The sequence below is a fragment of the Vitis riparia genome, chromosome 19, assembly GCF_004353265.1.
Source record: "Vitis riparia cultivar Riparia Gloire de Montpellier isolate 1030 chromosome 19, EGFV_Vit.rip_1.0, whole genome shotgun sequence".
Classification (NCBI taxonomy): Eukaryota; Viridiplantae; Streptophyta; class Magnoliopsida; order Vitales; family Vitaceae; genus Vitis; species Vitis riparia.
Window position 1 is genome coordinate 25,009,249 of NC_048449.1, and position 19,907 is coordinate 25,029,155.

The following is a 19,907-nucleotide window of genomic DNA, read 5'->3' on the forward strand; positions in this document are numbered from 1 at the left end:
TACGGGGCCATAGGCTTTAATACTCTACTGGTTGGAAAACTTTCCTAGAGAAGAATGGATTTTGTCCAAATAATATGAAACTAGATGTGATTGACCAGTGGATCTGTCTTTCTCTTTAAAATTAGTTTATATTATAATTCAAATGGTGAATTGAGATTGATTTTAGATGGAAAAAAAATATCTTCTCCCAACAGTGCTGACGTGTAAATGTTTTTATTGACAATGTTTGGTTGTTCTATGCTAGGATACAAGTGGTCAGGAACTCTAGAGGGTCAACTTTCTCTTTTCATTTCAAGGGAAGAGTTGTTGAATTGACTTAGCAAGTGCTGTTCTAAACATATATAGTTAAACCCTCATATTGTAAATACAGAGGACTATGTACTCCTGGATTTTAAAATTAATGGCATATTTGAATGATAAATTCAACCATTGTGCTTGGGCCTTATTGGCTCTTCATTTCTTTTTCATGCCCTTTCATCTCTTTTTCTACTCCTCGTGTACTTGGGGTGTGCCCCCCTCTTTCATTAACTGCCAATTCATCTTAATGAACTCCTCTTTGCCCATCAAGAATAAATAATTTCAACCATCTCAGGGGCTATATAAATTGCGACTTTTTTTTATGTGGGCTGACAATTTGTTTTGTAAGAAAAATCTATCGTGTGTGCTATTTGGAAATGAGACTGATATCTTTGTTGTTGTTCTCCCATGTGCTTCTTTTGGCTTCAGCCTTGATCCTTTTCAATTTTTTCCCCTTGTACAGAGATACATCTGTATCCAAATGATGTTTTTTTCAGTATTGATATATTTTCGACTAGTGAAATCCCCTGTTGACTTTCTGTTTATTGTTTTTATTGTTAAATGTGTTTCAGTTCTGCTTCTGGAATGTTTAAGATGGTTCGTCCTGCGGTTGGGGAGGCACTAAGGTATCGACAGTAGTAATATCAGACTTCCCCAAGCTTTGAAGCTTTAGCTTCTGTTTCTTCCCAATTCATTTTCTTTTTTTTTCTGTAGGGAAATGCCTCTAGCAGAACTTAAAAGCAAGTACAGAAGAGTTTCTTCCTTGGAGAAGGCTCGTATTGGTTGGGAAAATGAATATGAAGTTTCATCTAAACAGGTGAAGTTTCTTGATCACCTAATTCTTCTACGATATAGTGATAAGCTTTGTAAATGGCTACTTCTATTTTTTGTTAGATTAGTGTATGACTAAATGAGGCAAGTAGGTTACATAATTGGATATCAAATGATTCTTTGGTCATGCTGAATATCAAAGACAGTTGATTGCTCATTCATTACTTTTTAAGTGATCCAACACAGACAAACAAGTTGTACCTCAAACTGATATTATCAACTGATGTGGCTTATCTATTCTTCCTTAAATTTCAAAAGAAAATTACTGCTATTATCCTATTAATTTTTAAATTCTCTTGCCACATCAGTTTAGTACAAGTTAGTAAGAATAGTAATTCTCCATGTCTTCAGTCTTTTAACCTTGCATGGTAGTAAATGTTTCATTTAAAGTGATCTGTGATAAATGTTTCATGTCCAATCTAGGCATTTGTTTGTATTGAATTCTCTGTTTACTGTAGCATATCTCTAATTGCAGCATTTATTCAGAATTAGCATGTTTATTTTCATTTTTTTCTTCTTTTTTTAATTCATGTGGTAAATATGCTTTTCTTTCTCCATTATTTCTTGTAATTGACAGGTTGGCTTCAGGTTGGTATTTTGGTAATGCAGAAAAAAATTGTTAAAATGAAATGCTTGTTTCTATGCAATCTGCTAAAAAAATTGTACTTAAGCTACTGCAAGAATCACTATTATGGGTTTTGTTTTTCTAACAAACAATTCCATATGTTGTAGTATGGGCAAATATACCATTTTGCTGATTTTACCTTACCTTATATTTTCCCATAGCTTACAGTCATCTTGAACTGCAGTGCATGCATGGCCCCAATTGTAAGCTTGGTAACTTCTGTACGGTTGGTAGAAGGCTACAGGAAGTAAATGTTTTGGGTGGCCTCATTCTTCCGATTTGGGGAACTATTGAGAAGGCACTTTCTAAGCAGGTAATTTGACCTCATATGCAGCTTAATTCTCACTAACATCATGACATAGAGTCCTTTCTAGGGAAATACTATAATCTGGATTCCTAAGACAATAATTTTTGGTTTTTCAAATAAACATGTGTTTCCAGAATATAGATCTGTGGTATCGCAATTTTAATATCATACTGCATACAAAATGTGTCATAAAAAGAAGTGGTCTTTATACAGTTCATATGATAATTTTTTATGTCATGGGTTTTGTTCCACTTTCTAATCATCTACTTGATGCTGAAAACTTTTATACTAATAGTCACTTCAGGACTTCTCTATTAATAGTATCAAGTTTGTCAACTTGCATTTTTTTTTTTCACTAATTCTAACTTTGAGCATATTTTATGAGATTATGTTGCAAGAATTTGAGCTGGTTAGCAGCCCTTGGAAGCATTTTTATGGTAATGTGCAATTAGGTAAACAGGAATAGTAGTGTCCTTTATATTGGGATTTATTAGCTTACTTTCGTTGACCAAATTGCTGTTCCAAGTTCCATTTAAGTTAAAAGAACAGGTAGATCTGCTTTTGAACCCCTTCGGTTGATGAAAGCGGATCCTTGATAAATGTCACTGGAGAGTGTTGAGAATGACTCCTTATGAAAGAGGGTTTTGTTCAGTAATTGTTGTGTTACTCAGGTTCAGGATTCAAGGATTTAGGCAAGTTTGAAGAGATCAAGTTATGGAAGAACTAATATGAGGGATTAGAAAGGTTTATTAGAAGGGAGGTTGGCTTGCCGTTGGTGATGATCTTTTTGGGTGAAAGACACCCTTTTAATTTGGATATATGGTGCTGTAATCATTGCAAATCAGAAAAGAAGTTTTAGTTTAAGGGTGAGATTTTGGTATAGAGGATAAGATGGTTTGACAGCATACAAGATGTGGCAATTTCTCATTAAGGTTTCTGTATTCTTCCTTTGCAATTGAAAGTTTAGAGGCGTTCCCTACAAGTTTGGTCTAGAATCATTGGGCCTTAGTGAGGGTGGGCTTTTTTTGCTTGGGAAGATATTGACATTGGTCCAGCTTAAAGGAGGGGATAAAGAATCCTGAATAGATGAAGAAACAATTAATCATATCCTCTTTTATTGTTCGAAAGCAGTCTCACTATGGTTCATTTTTGCTATATTTGGGATATGGGTGATGTACTCCATAGTAGAGAGGCCATTTTAAGCTAACATGAATCTTTTGTCAGGAATAAGAGGAAGAAAGCTTAGAAAACTGCTCCCTTGTACTTATTTTGGACTATCTAGAAAGAAAGAAAGAAATTAGAGAACTTTTGAAATCATTAAAAAAAGAGGCCAAGCTATCAAGCATTCTTTCATGTATACTTTTGTGTGTCTCTGTTTGGGGCTTTTAATATATTCTACCTTTGCCTATCAATAAAAAAAAGTTAGTCTGCTTTCAAGATATTTAAGGAACAAATATGCAATGGCTTTTTGAGGACACTTGGAAGATGCCAGAGATGATGTGGGACGAGTTTCATTTTTTTGTTTCTTTTTGGGCTTACTGTATCGACATTTTTAAACCCTATCATCTGAGTGTAATTCAGCTTAGTAGGTTTTTGATTTGCACACCTTAGGGTAGGGTCTACAGGGTCAGAAGTTGTTACACTTGTATAGGCTTTCTGTACATTTTGTATGGCCCCTTGCATTGAGGAGGTTTACTTAGTTCTTTTTTATCAGGTCTGTATTTCATGAGGATTTCTCATCCTTCTCATGTTTTATTTATTCTTAATTAATACATATGTCTGTTTCTGATAAAAAAAAATATATATATGCAATGGCTGGGCAAACAAAATATAGTTTGGAGGTTTTTTCAGTTTCCTGTGGTGTCGAGTAAGGAGTAACTGTTGTATATTTTGAGGTGTTTTTTCCCTGGTGGAGCAAAGAACAAAGAGGAAATGGCTGAGTAAAGAATTGTATAGTTAAGAAGTCTTTTAGGAGGAAGGGTGCAATTGCTTGGTATGCATTCTACAGATTGAACATATTCAGTTTTCTTTGGCGGAGCGAGGTCTGGTGCATTGTGATTCTTGGATTGTTGGCATAATGTGAAGTTTATGTTTGAGTCATCCCTCAGAATTATTCTCATTTAGTTTGATGTTTGAGTTATGGACATAATTTAGAGAGAATGTGAAGTGTATGCTTGAGTCATCCCTCAGAATTATCCTCATTTAGTTTGATGTTTGATATGGACATAATTTAGAGGGTATGTTTAGTTACCTCTCCATGAATTGGCAGGATAAGATTATTATTTTCCAGATTTAACTCTAATTTGTTGTTTTAGGCGTCATTGACATTCACTTTGTTTAATAGGTTTTTTTTATCTTGAATAGGTAGAACAAAATTATTATTAACAGCACTTTGACAAAAAAGGGCACTCGAAAGTACACATGATGTACACAAAGATGATGGAGTAAAAGGAGAAAAAAAAACAGAAAAAGAAAAACCTTCCCTCCCTTGAACCCAATCAATCAATCAGATCTAATAAAGACATGGAATCCTCATCTAAGAACTTTTCTAATCTACAGCCAAAGAGTGCTCAGGAATGATCTTTATGGCTTGGTCCGTCTGATCACTATTTTCCAACAATTTGTAATTTCTCTCTTTCAAAATGATCCAGAACATGCACAAAGGAGTAGCACTCCGTCACACGTCCTCCCTGCAAAACTCCCATGCCAGCTTAAAAAATTCTCTCTTATTGAATTAGTATGGATAAATTAATTATTAAGAGCACATAACAAAAAGAAGCAAAACCCATGTATGGATTGATGTAGGCTGATTAAAGGCAAAAGGAAAGGAACATAGAATTAGGATCCTATCTCCGCTTTAGAGTTTAGACCTTGAAAAAAAAGGTCTTTAGAAACACACTTTTCATACCAAAATGAACTGCTCCAAGGTTCCACAGTTGGCTATTTTCAAATCATGTTTAAAAAAAAAAGGTCAGAAAAAGGGGTTAGCCTCCATACTATCATCTGCACCCACAACAGCACCTTGCCAACTAAGCTGAACATCTGTTAGACATGGTGAAAGACCCACAGCATGCCGAACAATGAAAACGCCAAAGACCTTAACTCAGCTGGCACTTTCAGTACATGTAAATATGATCTGTAGATTCAAAATCTTGTTTACAGAAACAGCACCTGTTAATCAAGGGCATCCTCTACTTATAAGCTGATCTCTCACTGCCTTTTCCATTAATGAGATAAGACTCCTTTTGGATTCTTTCTTGTTATAAAAAAATTTCCTATCCTTATTCATCATTCTTCTTGAGATCTTAACAGATCCCAAAGAGTAGAGCTCAATCACAAAATAATTATTTACGAGTTTCCAAGCTGGTACATCCATTTTTTCTGCAGGATTATTGCATTCAGTTTATAACAGTTTAAATTCTTGTTGTAAAGACTGAAAATTGGCCTTCCATTTTTGTTGCCACTCATACACCTTCAATTTATTTAAGGTTGTCCATCTTCAATAATGATATCTGAAATATTATGTAACATCTGTACAGGCCCGCCAAAGCCATAAACGCCTCCGAGTTGTGCGTATAGAGACCACCACAGATAACCAGCGAATTGTAGGGCTTCTTGTCCCCAATGCAGCGGTTGAAGCCGTCCTTCAAGGTTGAATCTCTCTCTTGCTCAATATGTTCATTAGCCTTTGTATTATTGCGTTGCTTTTATCGGCTGTATTGTGGAGAGGAAAAAAAAAAGAGTTGCAGCTATTAAGCACTCAAAAAATTAAGAAAAAAGGGTTGAAGAAATTAACTCATGATTCTTCATATTCATTAATTTTCTTCATTTGATTGGGATCAGTAAGTAAAACCTTAGATAATGACGTGAGGGGAAAAACAAATATTCTTCAAGCTGTTAGACATTGATCCAAATGTTTGTATTTTAGAATTCTTATGTTTCTCACCAATCTAATCTTGCCTTGATAACCCTTTTGGCAGATCTAGCATGGGTTCAAGATCTCGATCCTTGAGATGGGAGGATCCAATTTTTTGTCTTTTTGATTGAAGCAAAATGACTGATCAAACTTGTCAGTAAGTTGCCTCTATCGTCCCTGTCAAAAGGTGCAGGGCTTTTGAAGTTCGGAAAACAGTCCGATTGCGGGGAACTGAAGCCAGCTTCATTTGGAAAATGGAAAAGAAAGAAAGTCTCTGCACATTGTAGTTACAGGGTGCAGTTTCATATTTATTGATATGTGATTTTTTGTCACTCCATTTTTTGGGCTTTATGTATTCTGTAAATTATCCAGGATAGGAAAAAGACTACAGTTTACTGGCTGCAGTCTTGGAAACTAATTTGTATCTTTTCACCCGGATATTGTAATCCAATTTATAACTGAAATGCAATGACTTTCTGCTCAAATCGTTTATTATTCGAAAACAGTACACAAAAGTACAGCACAAACACTCAAAACACCCAAAGAAAAAAAAAACCCACATGGATCCACACAAAAAGCATTAATCCACTGCCCTCGTTTTAAATGTCGCAGATGAATGGAGCATCAGCATGGTGATCGCTGCAGTAGAGTCCAGGGCGCTGGGTGAAGCCCTGGCGCTTCAGCGTCTCCCTGGCCTTCAAAACAAGCTCCTGGTTCCGAATACTTCCGTCCGATTCTTCAATTATGGTTTGAATGGCGTTGCTCAGAGCCCCATAAGCTTCAGCAGAGTTTCCAGATGGGCTGGCATCCGCGGATGTCTGGTCAGTCTGGCAGCCGCTGATCAGAATCCCATTATCTGGCAGTGCCCTCTTCCCGGATCCTGCATAAACCTCTTGCTTACTTCCCACTTCTGTCTCCAACGCAGGTTTCGCGTAGTCTTCGTTGTTTTCTTCAAGCTTTTGCTTCAGGAAATCCTGCGCCAGGCTCCCAACCATTCCCAAGAACCCTCCGCCCTCGCCTCCACCCCCGCCGCCTTGTTGGAGCTTGTTCATAACAACATTCATGAACTTCTTCACCTTGGGACTCGCATCTTCACCGAAAACATCAAAAAGCGTTGGCCTCAGTTTCCCGACATCAATGTCATCTTTACCAGTTTTCTGCTTGAGTATCTCGATAAGAGTTGAAAGCGGCAGAGATCTGCTCTTCACATAGCCGCGATCTCCGTACTCCGCATCCACTCCTCCCTCATCCACATCCTCCTCGTGGTGGCGGCGGCGGTGGTGGTGGTGGTGTTGCAAGGCCGAAGGCAGCTGAATTCCGCGAGATTCAATCGCACCTTGCACGGTTTGGTGCAGGAAGCCTTTGAATCCGAATCCAGATCCCGATTCTTGCTCTTGTTGCAGCCTGGTGCTCTCCCCGATCTGCTCTTTAGCCTCATCGATCAGGCCACCGCTGTGGCACGAATCCGACACTATCGTAATGCGGCAACCCTCCGGAACCTTGTCCACAAAAGACCTGAAATCGTCATCTGAAAACAAACCGTCACAGTCATTACTTTGGCTTCCAGAATTAGAGAAAACGATGAGATGAGAGGGAAATGAAAGAAGAATTTGTGATTTTGACCGGTAATGAGATTCATGTCAGTAGGGACGATGCACTCGTCGTAGCCGGTGTCGTCGTCCTCTCCGGTCTCGGCAGGGAGTCGAGTGCCGTGGCCGCTGTAGTGGACGAAGAGGATGTCGCCGGGTTCGGCAGATCGGATGAGATTAAGGAGGGCGCGGCGAATGTTCTTGCCGGTAGGCTGAACGCCATCGGGATCGGTGTCGATGAGGACGGTGATGTCGTCCTGGGAGAAGCCGAAGCGATTGACGAGGGAGTTGTACATTCGGTTGACATCGTTGATGCAGCCCTTGAGCTCAGCCTTGGTTCCCTGGTAATTGCATCCTATCAACACTGCCTTCTTCCCCATGATTTGCTGTGTGTTTCCCTCACTTTGTCCTCAATTCTGTCCTTTATTTTGTTTGGCCGGCCACTGCGTGTCTAAATCGTGTCGAAAACTCTAAATTGAAGGGGGTGGTGAGGATTGGGTGAATATCCAACTATCTCCCCTTTACTTTACTCTCATCAACCCCCTTCAATCCTTTACATTTGGTTTCTTCCAAATTTGATCAATTTCTGTCCCACCGAATGCCACGTTTCTCTTATGAGAAAAATATGGTCCAAATTACCCCCCTAAATCGTGACACAACTTTTTGTAAAAGTTATTTTTTAGCTTTTTATAAAAAGAAATCCAACGTTTGGCATATGAAAAATAATAACGACATTTACTTTTATTTAACTTGTAATTAAAACTAAAAAACAAAAGACAACCTATGTTAATCTTAATAGATTTTTTTAATATAGAAACATCCTTAGCTATCATGTCATACATATATGAAGATGCCATTTGATCAATAATCAGACCCAACATTGCAGGACATAGCAGAAGCCAGCAGCTTCAATTATTCCAATGAAATTAAAATTTGAAATGCCAAAAAACAAGAGTAATTGCATGTATAATGTTGGGACGTCATTTATTTTTTATATTTGACTCTGTGCCAGTCAAGGGCATCACAGAGTGACCTCCTCAGGATACGAACTTGGGTCCGGTAGGCCTTAAGGCTTAGGAGGTTGCCTTCCTGATACCATCTGTGTTAGTAGGGCAACGTCTTAAGCCTTAAGGCCTACAGGACCCAAGTTCGAATCCTGAGGAGGCCACTCTGTGATGCCCCTGCGTGGCCCTGCCTGGATAAAAAACAAATGACGTCCCAATATATAAGACCCCATGATCAGTAAGGATTAACAAAATTGCAGTTCCCTCTTATTTCTCCATCTTTCTTCCCGGTAAGAACTTGGATATTGCCCAGCTTCACCATCGACACTGCAAACTGGTTCGTGAAAAGCTCCGGCTGAGTTGCCAATGCCTCAACAATCGGTGAAGTTCTTGAATCCCTATACAGCCCTTGATCCGTCGAGAGCAACGCCATCTTCTTCCCAAGATTCTTGTAGTATTCTGTATCGAATTTCCTCGGAGTTGTACCATCTAGATCCACGTAGTTGTACCTCCTCCCACATTTCCCCTTCAGCACCCTCAGGTATGTGGCATTGAGTGAGGGATCGGGCTTGTATGTCCCATTAAAGTTGGAGAGCCTGTGTTGAATGGAATGGCAGGTGCTCCTGCCAATGGTGTGTGAGCCTGAGAGGATGACCAGATCGAGTATGTTCAAGCCTCGAGCTTGGAAGAATTGGATCAAGTCGGTGACGTTTTCGTGGCCCTGAGGAACCCTGTTGGCTTCTCTGGCAATGGAGACCTTCCCATCTTTCCTCCCGAAAGGGACTTCCCAGAATGGACCTCCAATGAGGACGGTGGCATCTCTTGCAGCAGCTGTGAGAATGTCAGCACACGAGACTCTTCCGGGACACCTCTTCTCAACCTCTGCTTTGATCTCCTCTATCACCTGGAATCCCCTCAGTGTCTTGCTGGCCTCAGCCCTCCTCTCACTTCCTGCATGATTTAGCAAAATCGATGCATCGCATCCCTGCAATGCATTTTATGGTTTCATTGAATCTTTTAGTTATACATTATTATTATTATTATTATTCCATTAGTGTATACATTATCGCCCATTACTCAAGCTTTATATAATATATATTGTTAGCTAGATTAATTTGTAGAGATTGATTTTTTTCATAATGAAGATGGATGTTAGAGAGAGAGACTTACCCTAACGGCACAATCATGGAAGTGCAAGCGGATAATGCTAGCAGCCAAGGTGTAATCCTTCTTAACCCAAGCCCTAACCTTGTTTTGGATGATGCCTTCAACATCGGGGCATGTGTTGAGATAGTGAGTGAAAGAGAGTAAATCTTGAGGAGACGACACCTTTGGCGATGCTGTCTTTGGGGTCGCAAGTGCTCGGCTCCTGGCTAACCCATCCAAGTGAAGAACAACAAGGACAAGGACAAAGATAAAGGAAAAACACCACCTCATCGTCTTGAATTGGTGGGTGTTTGCTTCTGAAAAATGGTGATGAAAGCTGTTTCTGAGATGGGTTTTAATTTATAGAAGCAAAATACGTGAGAAGCACTCTCCATTACCAAAGGTGACATGCCACCATGTTGGAAATGGGGACATAATCAAAGTCAAAGAGACAAAGACTCATCATATTGTAAGATTATTAGGGTTCTCTAGCTCACACAGTCACACCTTAGGAAGATGGTGGTCTCGATCCGATAAATATTCTGAAATTTATTTTCTAGTCATATTATTAAAATTAATATACATATGGTCACATCTTTATTTAATTTCTTCTTCATTGGTTTGGACACTGGAAGAAGAATTAAAAAGTAAATTATGGGACTAGCATTTCTCCATGGGATGTGACTGGTGAGGACCGCATTTATCTAAAAACCCACAAAAGTCCATGGCCAAACTCAAAAGGGCCTTTGGACTGTGGATTTAGAGATCACCATGGTACTTATGAATTTTCTATCATGACCTGTAAAGGAATATTCGTTTTTATAGAGATTATACGCAGCTAGATAATAGATTACAATCTATAATTTCATTTCATAATTACTTTCTGAAATGTACAAATTTGAAAATGACACAAAACCAAACCATTCAAAGGGTAAAAGAAGGAAAAAAAAAGTCAAATACATAACAAGCCACACCTATTAATTTACACACACAAACAAATTCACATGGAAGGAGGAGAGGTGCTCAACATATTGGTTTCTGATCACGCTTTGCAACACACGAAGCGACCAAGTCCTTTAGGAGCATGAGCTTCATCATCCCCAGAAATCTCAACCATGTTTTTCTGTGAATGCTTCTTCAGATCCTCATCTTTAGGCACTGTAACAATGAGTACCCCATCATGCATTGAAGCTTTTATCTCCTCAACATTGGCATCTTCTGGAAGCCTGAACTGCCTGGAGAAACTGCCACAGCTCCTCTCTCTGCAGTGCCACTTTTCACCCTTCTCTTCTGGCTCTTCTTCTCTGTACCCACTAATGTGGAGCACCCTCCCTTGATGAACCTCCAGTTTCACCTCATTCTTTGTGAGACCTGGGAGATCCACCTGGAAGATGTGGGCTTGGGGAGTCTCTTTCCAGTCCATATGGACATACCCAGATGATGCAATCCCCAAGTTTTCAAAGAGGGATGAGAGCATGGACATTTTGGCTCTTTGGGGCTGTGTCTTGAACTCTTTAATATTCCTAGTGAATGATCGGCTCGAGTGTGTTAGTGGATGTGGGTGGTGATAGATGGGTATTTATAGTTGGGTGAAACAGAGAGGAGTATGAGGGGAGTGGGTTCTTGAAAATTCTGGACTCGTGTTGTCTTTGCTGGTGCTCTTGAAAAGTCGGAGACCCTTGAGAAGAGTCCAGAATGATCCTGGAATAATTGTGCTGTGAAAAGAATCTGTTGTTTTGATTGAGAAGTGGCCTCATTGTCCACCTCATGGGACCCACTCCATTTGCCGTATTGTCACCGCAAAATTAATCAATCCTTCTCTTTGAAATTTGAATAATGTTGAGATAAAGTAAATCAAGCAAAGACACAAAATAATGAAGTAACTAGTAAATCAAGCTTACCTTCAATTAAAAAATGAGATCAATTTGATGCTGGTTATAAATATCGAATATATCAATAATTTGATTTCATAAATACATTAAGATATATAAAAAAATATCGATATATATTTTAATACAAAATATCAATTGAGTAAAAAATAATTAATGAAAAATATTAAAAATAATATAAAAGGTAATAAAAAATATTTTTAAATTATTTTATTAAAAATAAAAAATAATATAAATATATTTTTAAATTATTTCAAAGTTACCGCTTGAAATTCACTCATTGCTTTGTGTGTGTGTGCGCGTTTTTTTTAATCAATTTTATGCGTGGGATTGATTAAGTAGGTTAGATATGTCCAAATTCATTCAAAATAATTTTATAAAATTATAGGCTCATTAAGGAGCAAATTTTGTTGTCTTTGTGATTTTTGGAGATCATTTGTTCTATGAGAAAAATAGAAAATTTAATTTTAAAAAAATAAAAATAAAGAGAAGACTACAAAAGTTATTATGCTTATAAATTTCTAACTATTTGATTGAATGATTAGACCACTATTTTTCTCATGGAGTTTTGTTTCAGTGAATTAGGCTCCGACCTATGTTATAATTGTTAATCTAACAACGTAAAATTATCATATATATATATAATTTGTTTTATTATTATTTATTTTTTGAAATCATTTCAATATTTATGTGAATTTTGATTAATTTCTTTTCTATTGATATTTTTTTTTCAAATTTTCCTTTGATATTTTTTATCTTTTATAGAAACGAAACTTAACTCAAACTTAAAATCAACCCAAACTCAAAAGGCACTCGATCCTAAAACCCTACCTTATTTTTATTTAATAATTAATTTATTATCTATCAGTCACTATATTTTGTTTTTAGAATAACAGTGTATGCGCGTGGCCTCCTTTTCACTCTATTTAGGTGAAACCTGAAAAAATCATTCGAAACTGAATTGGGCCTTGTTTTTGCGTGGGTTCGGCTACGCATTATCGATCCACTTGGGCCGGGCTTTGTCTGTTCACTGAGATTGGCCTGTGATTTCCGCTTGCAGGAGCCGAACTGTGTCGTTGCATATCAAATCTTCCATTGCCGTCGATCAATTCTTCGATCGCCGCCATCCACCACCCTCGCTGTCGCTGGTGAAAGTTTTCTGTTTTCTTTGTGACTCAATTAGGGGATTTTTTTGGTGATTGAAAATTGTGCTTTTCTTGATTTTTGCTGCAACCCAAAAGTGGTACAACCATTTCATGGTTTTTGAAATATTTAAATGTCTGTTAATAAGTTAGAGATTTATTCAAATTTTGTTTTCATATTTTCTCAGCAACCAAACGAGATTGAAACAATGTTGAGAAAATTATTTTAATCAATTCTTATAATTTGAGTTTGAAAGCGAGTTTTGGTGGTTCTTGATGTAGAGTTTTTCCGTTTCTGTCGCGATGGGGATAGATGCTGAAGAAGAGATTGAAATTGAAGAAAACGAAGAGATTGAAGAAGAGGAAGAGGAAGAAGAAGAGGTTGAAGAAGATGGGGTGTACACTTTGAGATTTGAAGATGGCATGAACCCCTTGGATTTTACCGAAAACGATGCTTCTGGACTCCAACCTTATGAGCAATTTGAGCGTCTAGAATACGAAGCTTTGGCTGAGAAAAAGAGAAAAGCACTTTCACAATGTCAATCGTGAGTTCCTTTCTTCAAATTTCTTAGTTGTTGCAGAAGACAACTTGGTTCTGTTTAAATTTTAATGAATGAAAAATGATAAAAAGAAACTTTTATAAATAGTACTTTGTTCTTGACTTCTGGTTGATTGGGTTAGAGGCCTGACCCAATTTCAACCTTCTTATGGTTAGTTTAGCTGAACTGAGATTATCATACTTGACCTATTTATGAAAAAGTGGAACTCCAAACAGTTCTGGGGGGTTCCAGGTTACCCAAGTAGTTCTTATTATTATTTTTTGGGACTCATTTCTTTTCAAGTTTATTATTATTTGGGACTCATTTCTTTTCAAGTTTCTTTGGCAGTGAAGGGTTGGCAAAGAAGGCCAGGCATGAAGATGATTCTCAGGCAATATTTGATGAAATAATGGAAACAATGAACCATCGCCATCGAAGAAAGTCAAGGAAGGTATGCTATTTTCTGATGATTGATTTTGGACTTGTACTCCATTGAACAAAGCTTGAGAAGAAAAAACACCTAATTGTACAGCTCTTGGTATAGCTTTAGAGGTGATTCACTATTGCTAAAATTGAACATGGGCTTTTGTGTAAGCCTGATGTGCAACATTGCTTCTTTCTTTTATTTTCTTTCTATATACTGTCTAATGGGTGTGATGATGAATACAAGCCAAGTGCAATTAAGGAAAGAAAAGGGAAATTTAAAGGAAAAGAAATGAAAAATAACTTACAAGTGAACTATGTATTTTTAGGTCACTTGATTAGATCCTCTTAAAGAATAAAGAGCCTACCTCCCCAAAGTACTTCAATGTGCTAAGAAGCATGGTGCTCAAGTTGCAAGCAACTTAACCACGAATAAGGGATGACCTTTTTTTAGAAAGTTGCTTCTATCAGGAAATATGGTATACCTTTGGAAGGTTTCAGCTAAATTTGTTGGAACTCATATAGAGTTGGACCTTCTTAGGTAAATGGACCCTTTTCACAAATGTACCGGATGATGAGGCAAATTGTCTCCTTGGGTTCTCTAGATAAGCAACTACATAGCAAAGTGGAGAATTTAAAAGATGTCACAGCTGTCTAGCATGGTATAATGAAGAATGTTTGTTATTCTCTACCTAAGGCTTGACCATTGATGGATCACAAATTTGTTGCATTTGTGTGATTGCCATTTCTGAATAAAATGTTCCCAAAAACTGTTCTAGTTCTTAATGCAATGTTGAAAGAGTTGGAACTATGATGGAACTTCTGATTTAAAAAAAAAAAATGTGATTTTGCAATATAGGAATGCAGGATGGTATTTGATACAGCCCTAGTTTCTGGACTTAGGTGCTACCTTCATTGTTGACTATGACGCTTTATTTAGGACTTTTGATAACACACTCATAATCACTGAAATTTCCATTTTTGTTGAAAATGGGGCTGGAAAATTTAGTTGCACTTTGCTAATTTATTTATTTTTTGATAAGTAAGCATAGAATATATTGATAAGAGGCCAAAAAGCCACACGTATACAGGGAGTATACAATTTAGCTAAGCCTCACAACAAAAAAGAAAGCAAAAAAACCCCACCAGCCCTTATCTGGAGGCTATCCACTCCAAGAAGCCTATAAGAGACAACGACCTCTCTCCACTATACATTCTCGCCCAACACCATAAATTACAAACAAAAGAATTTTTTAATTTCTAAATATCTATCAACCCCCCCCCCTAAAAGCAAACCTATTTCTTTCCTTCCAAAGAGTCCAAAAGATGTACAACGGTATAGACTTCCATATCTTTTTCCTTTTTTTCCCTACAAAAGGACCCCTCCAGCTTAATAAGACCTCCTTTATAGTTTCTGGAAAGACCCACTGAACACCAATCAAAGCACATATCATATCCCATAGGACTTTTGCCACTATACAATGTATAAGGATGTGATTTACAGTTTCCTCTTCGCATCCACACAAAAAACAACGATTAGGGAGTTGTCACCCTCTCTTCTGAAGCCTATCTAGCGTAAGCACCTTGCCCCAAGTAGCTTCCCATGCAAAAAACAGAATTTTTGTTGGAACTTTATCCACCCAAATGTTGTTCTTCGGAAAATTGTTAGCCACAGTATTTACCACCAAGTTGTAGGCTTCTTTTTCTTTAAACTGGCCGTTTCTTCCCCCTTTCCAAAAAACTGCATCCTCTTCTAAAGTAGGATTGTACCCCCTCAAAATATGAAGCAAATTACCTACCATATCCAACTCCCAATCATTGAAACCCCTCACAAACCTTAAATCCCAATCTCCTTGGCCAACATTCCGATCCCACATTTCTTCTACCGTGCCATTCCTATGAGCAGCCATCCCATAAAGGTGAGGAAACCTTTGGGACAACACTGTACAACCGCACCAAAGATCATTCCAAAATCTGATTTTGGTACCGTTCCCCATAGTAAAAGCCATATTTTCCCAATACCAATCTTTTTCCTTCATAATTTCCTTCCAAACCCTTACTCCAAACGTCCCATTAGCCTTTTTGGTCATCCAACCAAATCCTTCTTGCCCATATTTCGCCAAAAGCACTTGCTTCCACAGATTTTCCTTTTCACAAGCAAACCTCCAAATCCATTTTCCCAACAAGGCTTTGTTTAACAGAACTAGCTTCCTTAAGCCAAGCCCCCCCTTTTCCTTCTCCGTACAAACAACCTCCCAATTAACAAGGTGCACTTTCCTTTCCAAGTTTCCTCCTCCCCAAAGAAAATCCCTTTGCAATTTTTCTAGCCTTCGCGCAACCGACTTGGGCATACGGAAGAGAGACATTTGATACAATGACATACTAGCCATCGTGCTCTTTATGAGAATAAGTCTCCCACCTTTGGAAATATATTGACGTTTCCAATGCGCAAGTCTTCTCCTCATCTTCTCTTCCACCCCATCCCACACGGCGGTACTCTTGTTAGGAGCCCCCAACGGCAGCCCCAAATACACAGAAGGCATAGAACCCACCTTGCAGCCCAACTCCGCTGCCATCTCCTCCATCTCTTCCACCTCGCCAACTGGGATTATATCACTTTTATCCAAATTGATCTTTAACTCTGAAGCGGCTTCAAACCAAAACAGAATCCAACTCAAATAAGTTAGATACTCCTTCCTAGCCTCACAAAAAACTATGGTATCATCAGCAAATAACAGATGGGATACATGCACTGGCTGCCTTCCTCCTCCTCGGATCCTACACCCTGACAAAAATCCCCCTTCAACAGTCCTCCTAATAAGATTGCTCAACACTTCCATTCCCATCACAAAGAGGTAAGGGGAAAGGGGATCTCCTTGCCTCAACCCCTTAGAACTTGGGAAGAAACCGGCCGGCACTCCATTCATCAACACCGAAAATTTGGCTGTGGAAATACAACTCCACATCCAACCCAGCCACTTTGATCCGAACCCCATTTTTCTCATGACTTTCATCAAAAATTGCCAATTTAAACTGTCGTAGGCTTTCTCTATATCCAGCTTACAGATGAGACCTCTCTCTTCCCTTTTTTGCCATGCATCAATTACTTCATTTGCAATTAAGGAGGCATCAAGGATCTGCCTTCCCATTACGAAAGCATTCTGATCAGTGGAGACCACTCTCCCTATCACTTTCTTGAGTCTATTGGCTAACACCTTGGCCAATAGTTTGTACAGCCCCCCCACAAGACTGATTGGCCTAAATTCCCCAAGATCCTTTGCCCCTCCCCCCCCCTTCTTGGGTATCAATACCAGGAACGTATTGTTAATGCTCTTGATGAAGGCACTTTGCTCATAGAACTCTTTAAACAAATCCAAAACCTCCTCTTTAACTAGAACCCAGCATCTTTGCCAAAATGCCATAGTAAAGCCATCCGGTCCTGGGGCTTTGTCCCCATTCATCTCCATCAGGGCACTATGGATTTCCTTCTCAGAGAAAGGATGCTCCAAGTTCTCTGCCTCTTGCTGATTTAATTGCTCTAACTGCAGCATTTCTATATCGCCTTCCAATCTGAATTTTCAGTAAGTAATTGTTGAAAATCATTAACAATCCCTTCTCTCACATCCTTCTCCTCAGTCAGCCACACCCCATTTATCTTAATTCTGTCCATATGATTGATTCTACGATGGGCAGTTGCCATGCGATGGAAGTAGCCTATATTTTTGTCCCCTTCCCTTAACCATAATTCCCTGGAATGCTGTCTCCAGTGAGTTTCCTCCAAAGAAGCCCACTTAGCATAACTTTCCTTAGCTTCCTTTTTTGAAATTGTTTCCTCCTCTGATAATCTTCTCTCACTTTCCACCATGTCCCAGTGGTCCACTAGTTGAAGGGCAGTAGCTTTATTGTCTTCCAATCTCCCAAACACTTCCCTATTCCACACTTTAAGCTTTTGTTTCACTTCTTTCAATTTTGTAGCCAACCTATAGCTAGCACTGCCTCTCACCTCTATTCCCTGCCACCAGCTATGGATTAGCTCTTGAAACCCTTCAACTTTAAGCCACATGTTTTCAAATCTGAACGGGGACGAACCTCTTCTCATAGCACCACCCTCTAGCACCATAGGAAAATGGTCCGATACAGGCCTAGACAACCTTTTTTGAGTCACACTACTGAATTGATCTAGCCGACTAGAAGTAACAAAAAATCTATCCAACCTGGCCCAATACTGATTATTTGGCCCCCCACTCCACGTATATTCTCCCCCTTGCAACGGGAGATCAACCAGGCCTAACTCATCTATAACCTGAGCAAATCTCCTCATTGCTGCAGAAATTCTCCCTCGCCTATTCCTTTCCCTTTGAGAAAGGATAACGTTAAAATCCCTCCCTACACACCAGGGTTCTTCCCATAATCCTCTGATTGCCCCAATCTCATCCCACATACAATCCCTCTCATTTTTGGTGAACGGGCCATACACCCCCGTGAACATCCAAACAGCTCCATCTTCCACCTTCCTAAATCGACATGAAATAGAGAATTGACCCTCCTCCCATTCCAATAACTCCAGCAACCTTTTATCCCAACAGATCAGAATGCCTCTTGTCGATCCAGAAGCATCCAAAGCCCTCCAATCTAAGAATCTTCCCACTCCTATGCTTCTAACCACCCACTCAAACATCACTTGAATTTTCGTTTCCTGAATATACGGAGTAAATCTACTTTCTGACTTCTCACAAAGGCTTTAATGAATTTCCTTTTAGAGCTATCATTTGCTCCCCTCACATTCCAACACAGAATTTTAAGCTTCATTGACTTTTACGAGTTGGCACCCTCTGTCCTGTAAAGGACTTCTCTGTTTGCTTCCTCCCTCATAGTTGATTGAGCATTCAAGCCTTTTTAGTTCCCTTTCAAATTTTGTCTTCTCTAACGCACCTCTACTGTATATCTTTTCTCTTCTTTTTCTGATTTTTGCCAGGAAATTCAAGATTTCCTTCTCCAACCCTTCTGTCGAGAAGCCCAAAAACTAGCTGAATTTGGCCAAATTGCAATCCTTCCATCCATTCTCCCTTTCCTCTCTGGCTTCTTGAGGAACTGCCAACTTAGACCCTCTTTCCCACTCCTTATCGTTATTATTAACAATATTGACTTCAACCAAATCCCAACACCCACCACCATTCTCGACAGATTTAATCATGCTCAGCGGGGTGTCCTTTTGGATCTCCTCACATGCACCCCCAGAATGATCGTAATACTCCCCCTCCGGAGTCCGATCAAAAGGAAGAGAAGAAGAAGAAAAGTACCCCGAGGCCCTAACCCCCCTTTGAATCAGAATAGACCCATACCTCGATTCCTCTTCGATTAAAGCCCGATCAGTCACTGAATGAGACGGTGCCATTTGCTGCTTCCATACGTCTTCCTTCTCCCTTATTTTGAAGAACTCAGCTTCACTATTTCTTCCATAACTGTAATCAGCCCGAGCCCAGAGAGAAGCCCTCTCTAAATTACCTTTTCTGCTCTCAGGCTGGAACGGGCCTAGACATTCCCCCGCCAGTCCATTACTCTCAGACAATTCTAGGCTCGCACCAACGTCAGCCCACCAAGTTGGCTTAGAATAGGATGGCTCAATCCCAAGCCCAGCCTCCTCAATCACCGCCCCTTTTAATTTTAACCCTTTTAATGGGCTCGTTGTAATTTTATCCCCCCATTGGGCCTTAGGAGATAGCGAATCCTCTCCAGGCCCGGCCCCAACGATCGCCACCCCATGCCGTTTTGCAGATGGGCTGGACCCTGGGGATTTAAACTTCAAATCCGGCCTACCCGCAGACGGGCCTGATTGGAAAAGCCCATCCTCCTAATCCAGATCCAGAGAGACCTGGGCCCCAAACCCTGCTCTGGCCCGCTTACTAGTCCCATCTTCATCCGCCCCTCTCACCTGCCCATCAATCCCGTCAGCAAGCAGCAGTAGCGCCTCGAGCCTTGCGCTTTCCAATTCTCCAACGCGCGGGGTAGCGCGTGCCGCCGCGTCACCCTTGACCTCCTCTCTGTATTCTCCCTTCGAACGACTGCCAGTTGACACCTTCCTCATCTCCGGCCTCACTTCCCACCAGAGAGATAGAGAATAACATACCTCCTCCACCACTATGTCTAGCCTGCTCGGCAAAACACCATTCTTTGTCTTGACTAGGATGCGAGCCCATTC

General features: G+C 39.6%; 5 protein-coding genes across 9 annotated transcripts in view; 2 read left to right on the plus strand and 3 right to left on the minus strand.

Annotated features, from left to right (window-relative positions):
- LOC117909355 (protein FORGETTER 1) overlaps positions 1 to 6,461 on the plus strand; it is an 81,447-nt gene extending 74,986 nt beyond the window's left edge. For 2 of the 4 annotated variants that reach the window (XM_034823366.1, XM_034823367.1), the window contains exons 28-32: positions 870 to 923; positions 1,012 to 1,114; positions 1,938 to 2,066; positions 5,600 to 5,711; positions 6,041 to 6,461. In XM_034823366.1, the coding sequence (XP_034679257.1) occupies positions 870 to 923; positions 1,012 to 1,114; positions 1,938 to 2,066; positions 5,600 to 5,711; positions 6,041 to 6,072 (430 nt within the window). In that variant the 3' untranslated portion in view covers positions 6,073 to 6,461. Of the gene's footprint in view, positions 1 to 869; positions 924 to 1,011; positions 1,115 to 1,914; positions 2,067 to 5,599; positions 5,712 to 6,040 lie in introns of those variants that run through there. The other 2 variants (XR_004650343.1, XM_034823368.1) reach the window with 2 other exon arrangements.
- Positions 6,450 to 8,115, minus strand: LOC117909356 (metacaspase-5-like). The gene is made up of 2 exons (XM_034823369.1): positions 7,600 to 8,115; positions 6,450 to 7,504 (listed from the first exon to the last, which is right to left on the minus strand). Exons 1-2 carry the CDS (start codon positions 7,943 to 7,945, stop codon positions 6,576 to 6,578), a joined length of 1,275 nt encoding a protein of 424 aa, XP_034679260.1. The 5' UTR covers positions 7,946 to 8,115; the 3' UTR covers positions 6,450 to 6,575.
- A 559-nt stretch (positions 8,116 to 8,674) lies between these two features.
- LOC117908714 (peroxidase 7-like) lies at positions 8,675 to 10,029 on the minus strand. The gene is made up of 2 exons (XM_034822398.1): positions 9,740 to 10,029; positions 8,675 to 9,554 (listed from the first exon to the last, which is right to left on the minus strand). Exons 1-2 carry the CDS (start codon positions 10,004 to 10,006, stop codon positions 8,805 to 8,807), a joined length of 1,017 nt encoding a protein of 338 aa, XP_034678289.1. The 5' UTR covers positions 10,007 to 10,029; the 3' UTR covers positions 8,675 to 8,804.
- Positions 10,030 to 10,554: 525 nt separating this feature from the next.
- On the minus strand, positions 10,555 to 11,308 carry LOC117909294 (18.0 kDa class I heat shock protein-like). The gene has a single exon (XM_034823261.1). It carries the CDS (start codon positions 11,196 to 11,198, stop codon positions 10,758 to 10,760), a length of 441 nt encoding a protein of 146 aa, XP_034679152.1. The 5' UTR covers positions 11,199 to 11,308; the 3' UTR covers positions 10,555 to 10,757.
- A 1,296-nt stretch (positions 11,309 to 12,604) lies between these two features.
- The window catches only part of LOC117908592 (general transcription factor 3C polypeptide 3), a 51,910-nt gene continuing 44,607 nt past the window's right edge, over positions 12,605 to 19,907 (plus strand). The window contains exons 1-3 of one of the 2 annotated variants that reach the window (XM_034822242.1): positions 12,605 to 12,774; positions 13,029 to 13,291; positions 13,634 to 13,736. In XM_034822242.1, the coding sequence (XP_034678133.1) occupies positions 13,050 to 13,291; positions 13,634 to 13,736 (345 nt within the window). In that variant the 5' untranslated portion in view covers positions 12,605 to 12,774; positions 13,029 to 13,049. The remainder of the gene's footprint in view (positions 12,775 to 13,028; positions 13,292 to 13,633; positions 13,737 to 19,907) is intronic. The other variant, XM_034822243.1, reaches the window with a different exon arrangement.

What these genes read in the sequence shown, in the direction of transcription:
- LOC117909294 (XM_034823261.1), bottom strand. Translation starts at nt 11,198, where the DNA reads ATGTCCATGCTCTCATCCCTCTTTGAAAACTTGGGGATTGCATCATCT.
- LOC117909356 (XM_034823369.1), bottom strand. Translation starts at nt 7,945, where the DNA reads ATGGGGAAGAAGGCAGTGTTGATAGGATGCAATTACCAGGGAACCAAG. An exon ending in TGACATGAATCTCATTACCG is followed by an intron (nt 7,505 to 7,599) that starts GTCAAAATCACA and finishes GTTTGTTTTCAG; the next exon opens with ATGACGATTTCAGGTCTTTT.
- LOC117908714 (XM_034822398.1), bottom strand. Translation starts at nt 10,006, where the DNA reads ATGAGGTGGTGTTTTTCCTTTATCTTTGTCCTTGTCCTTGTTGTTCTT. An exon ending in TCCATGATTGTGCCGTTAGG is followed by an intron (nt 9,555 to 9,739) that starts GTAAGTCTCTCT and finishes AATGCATTGCAG; the next exon opens with GGATGCGATGCATCGATTTT.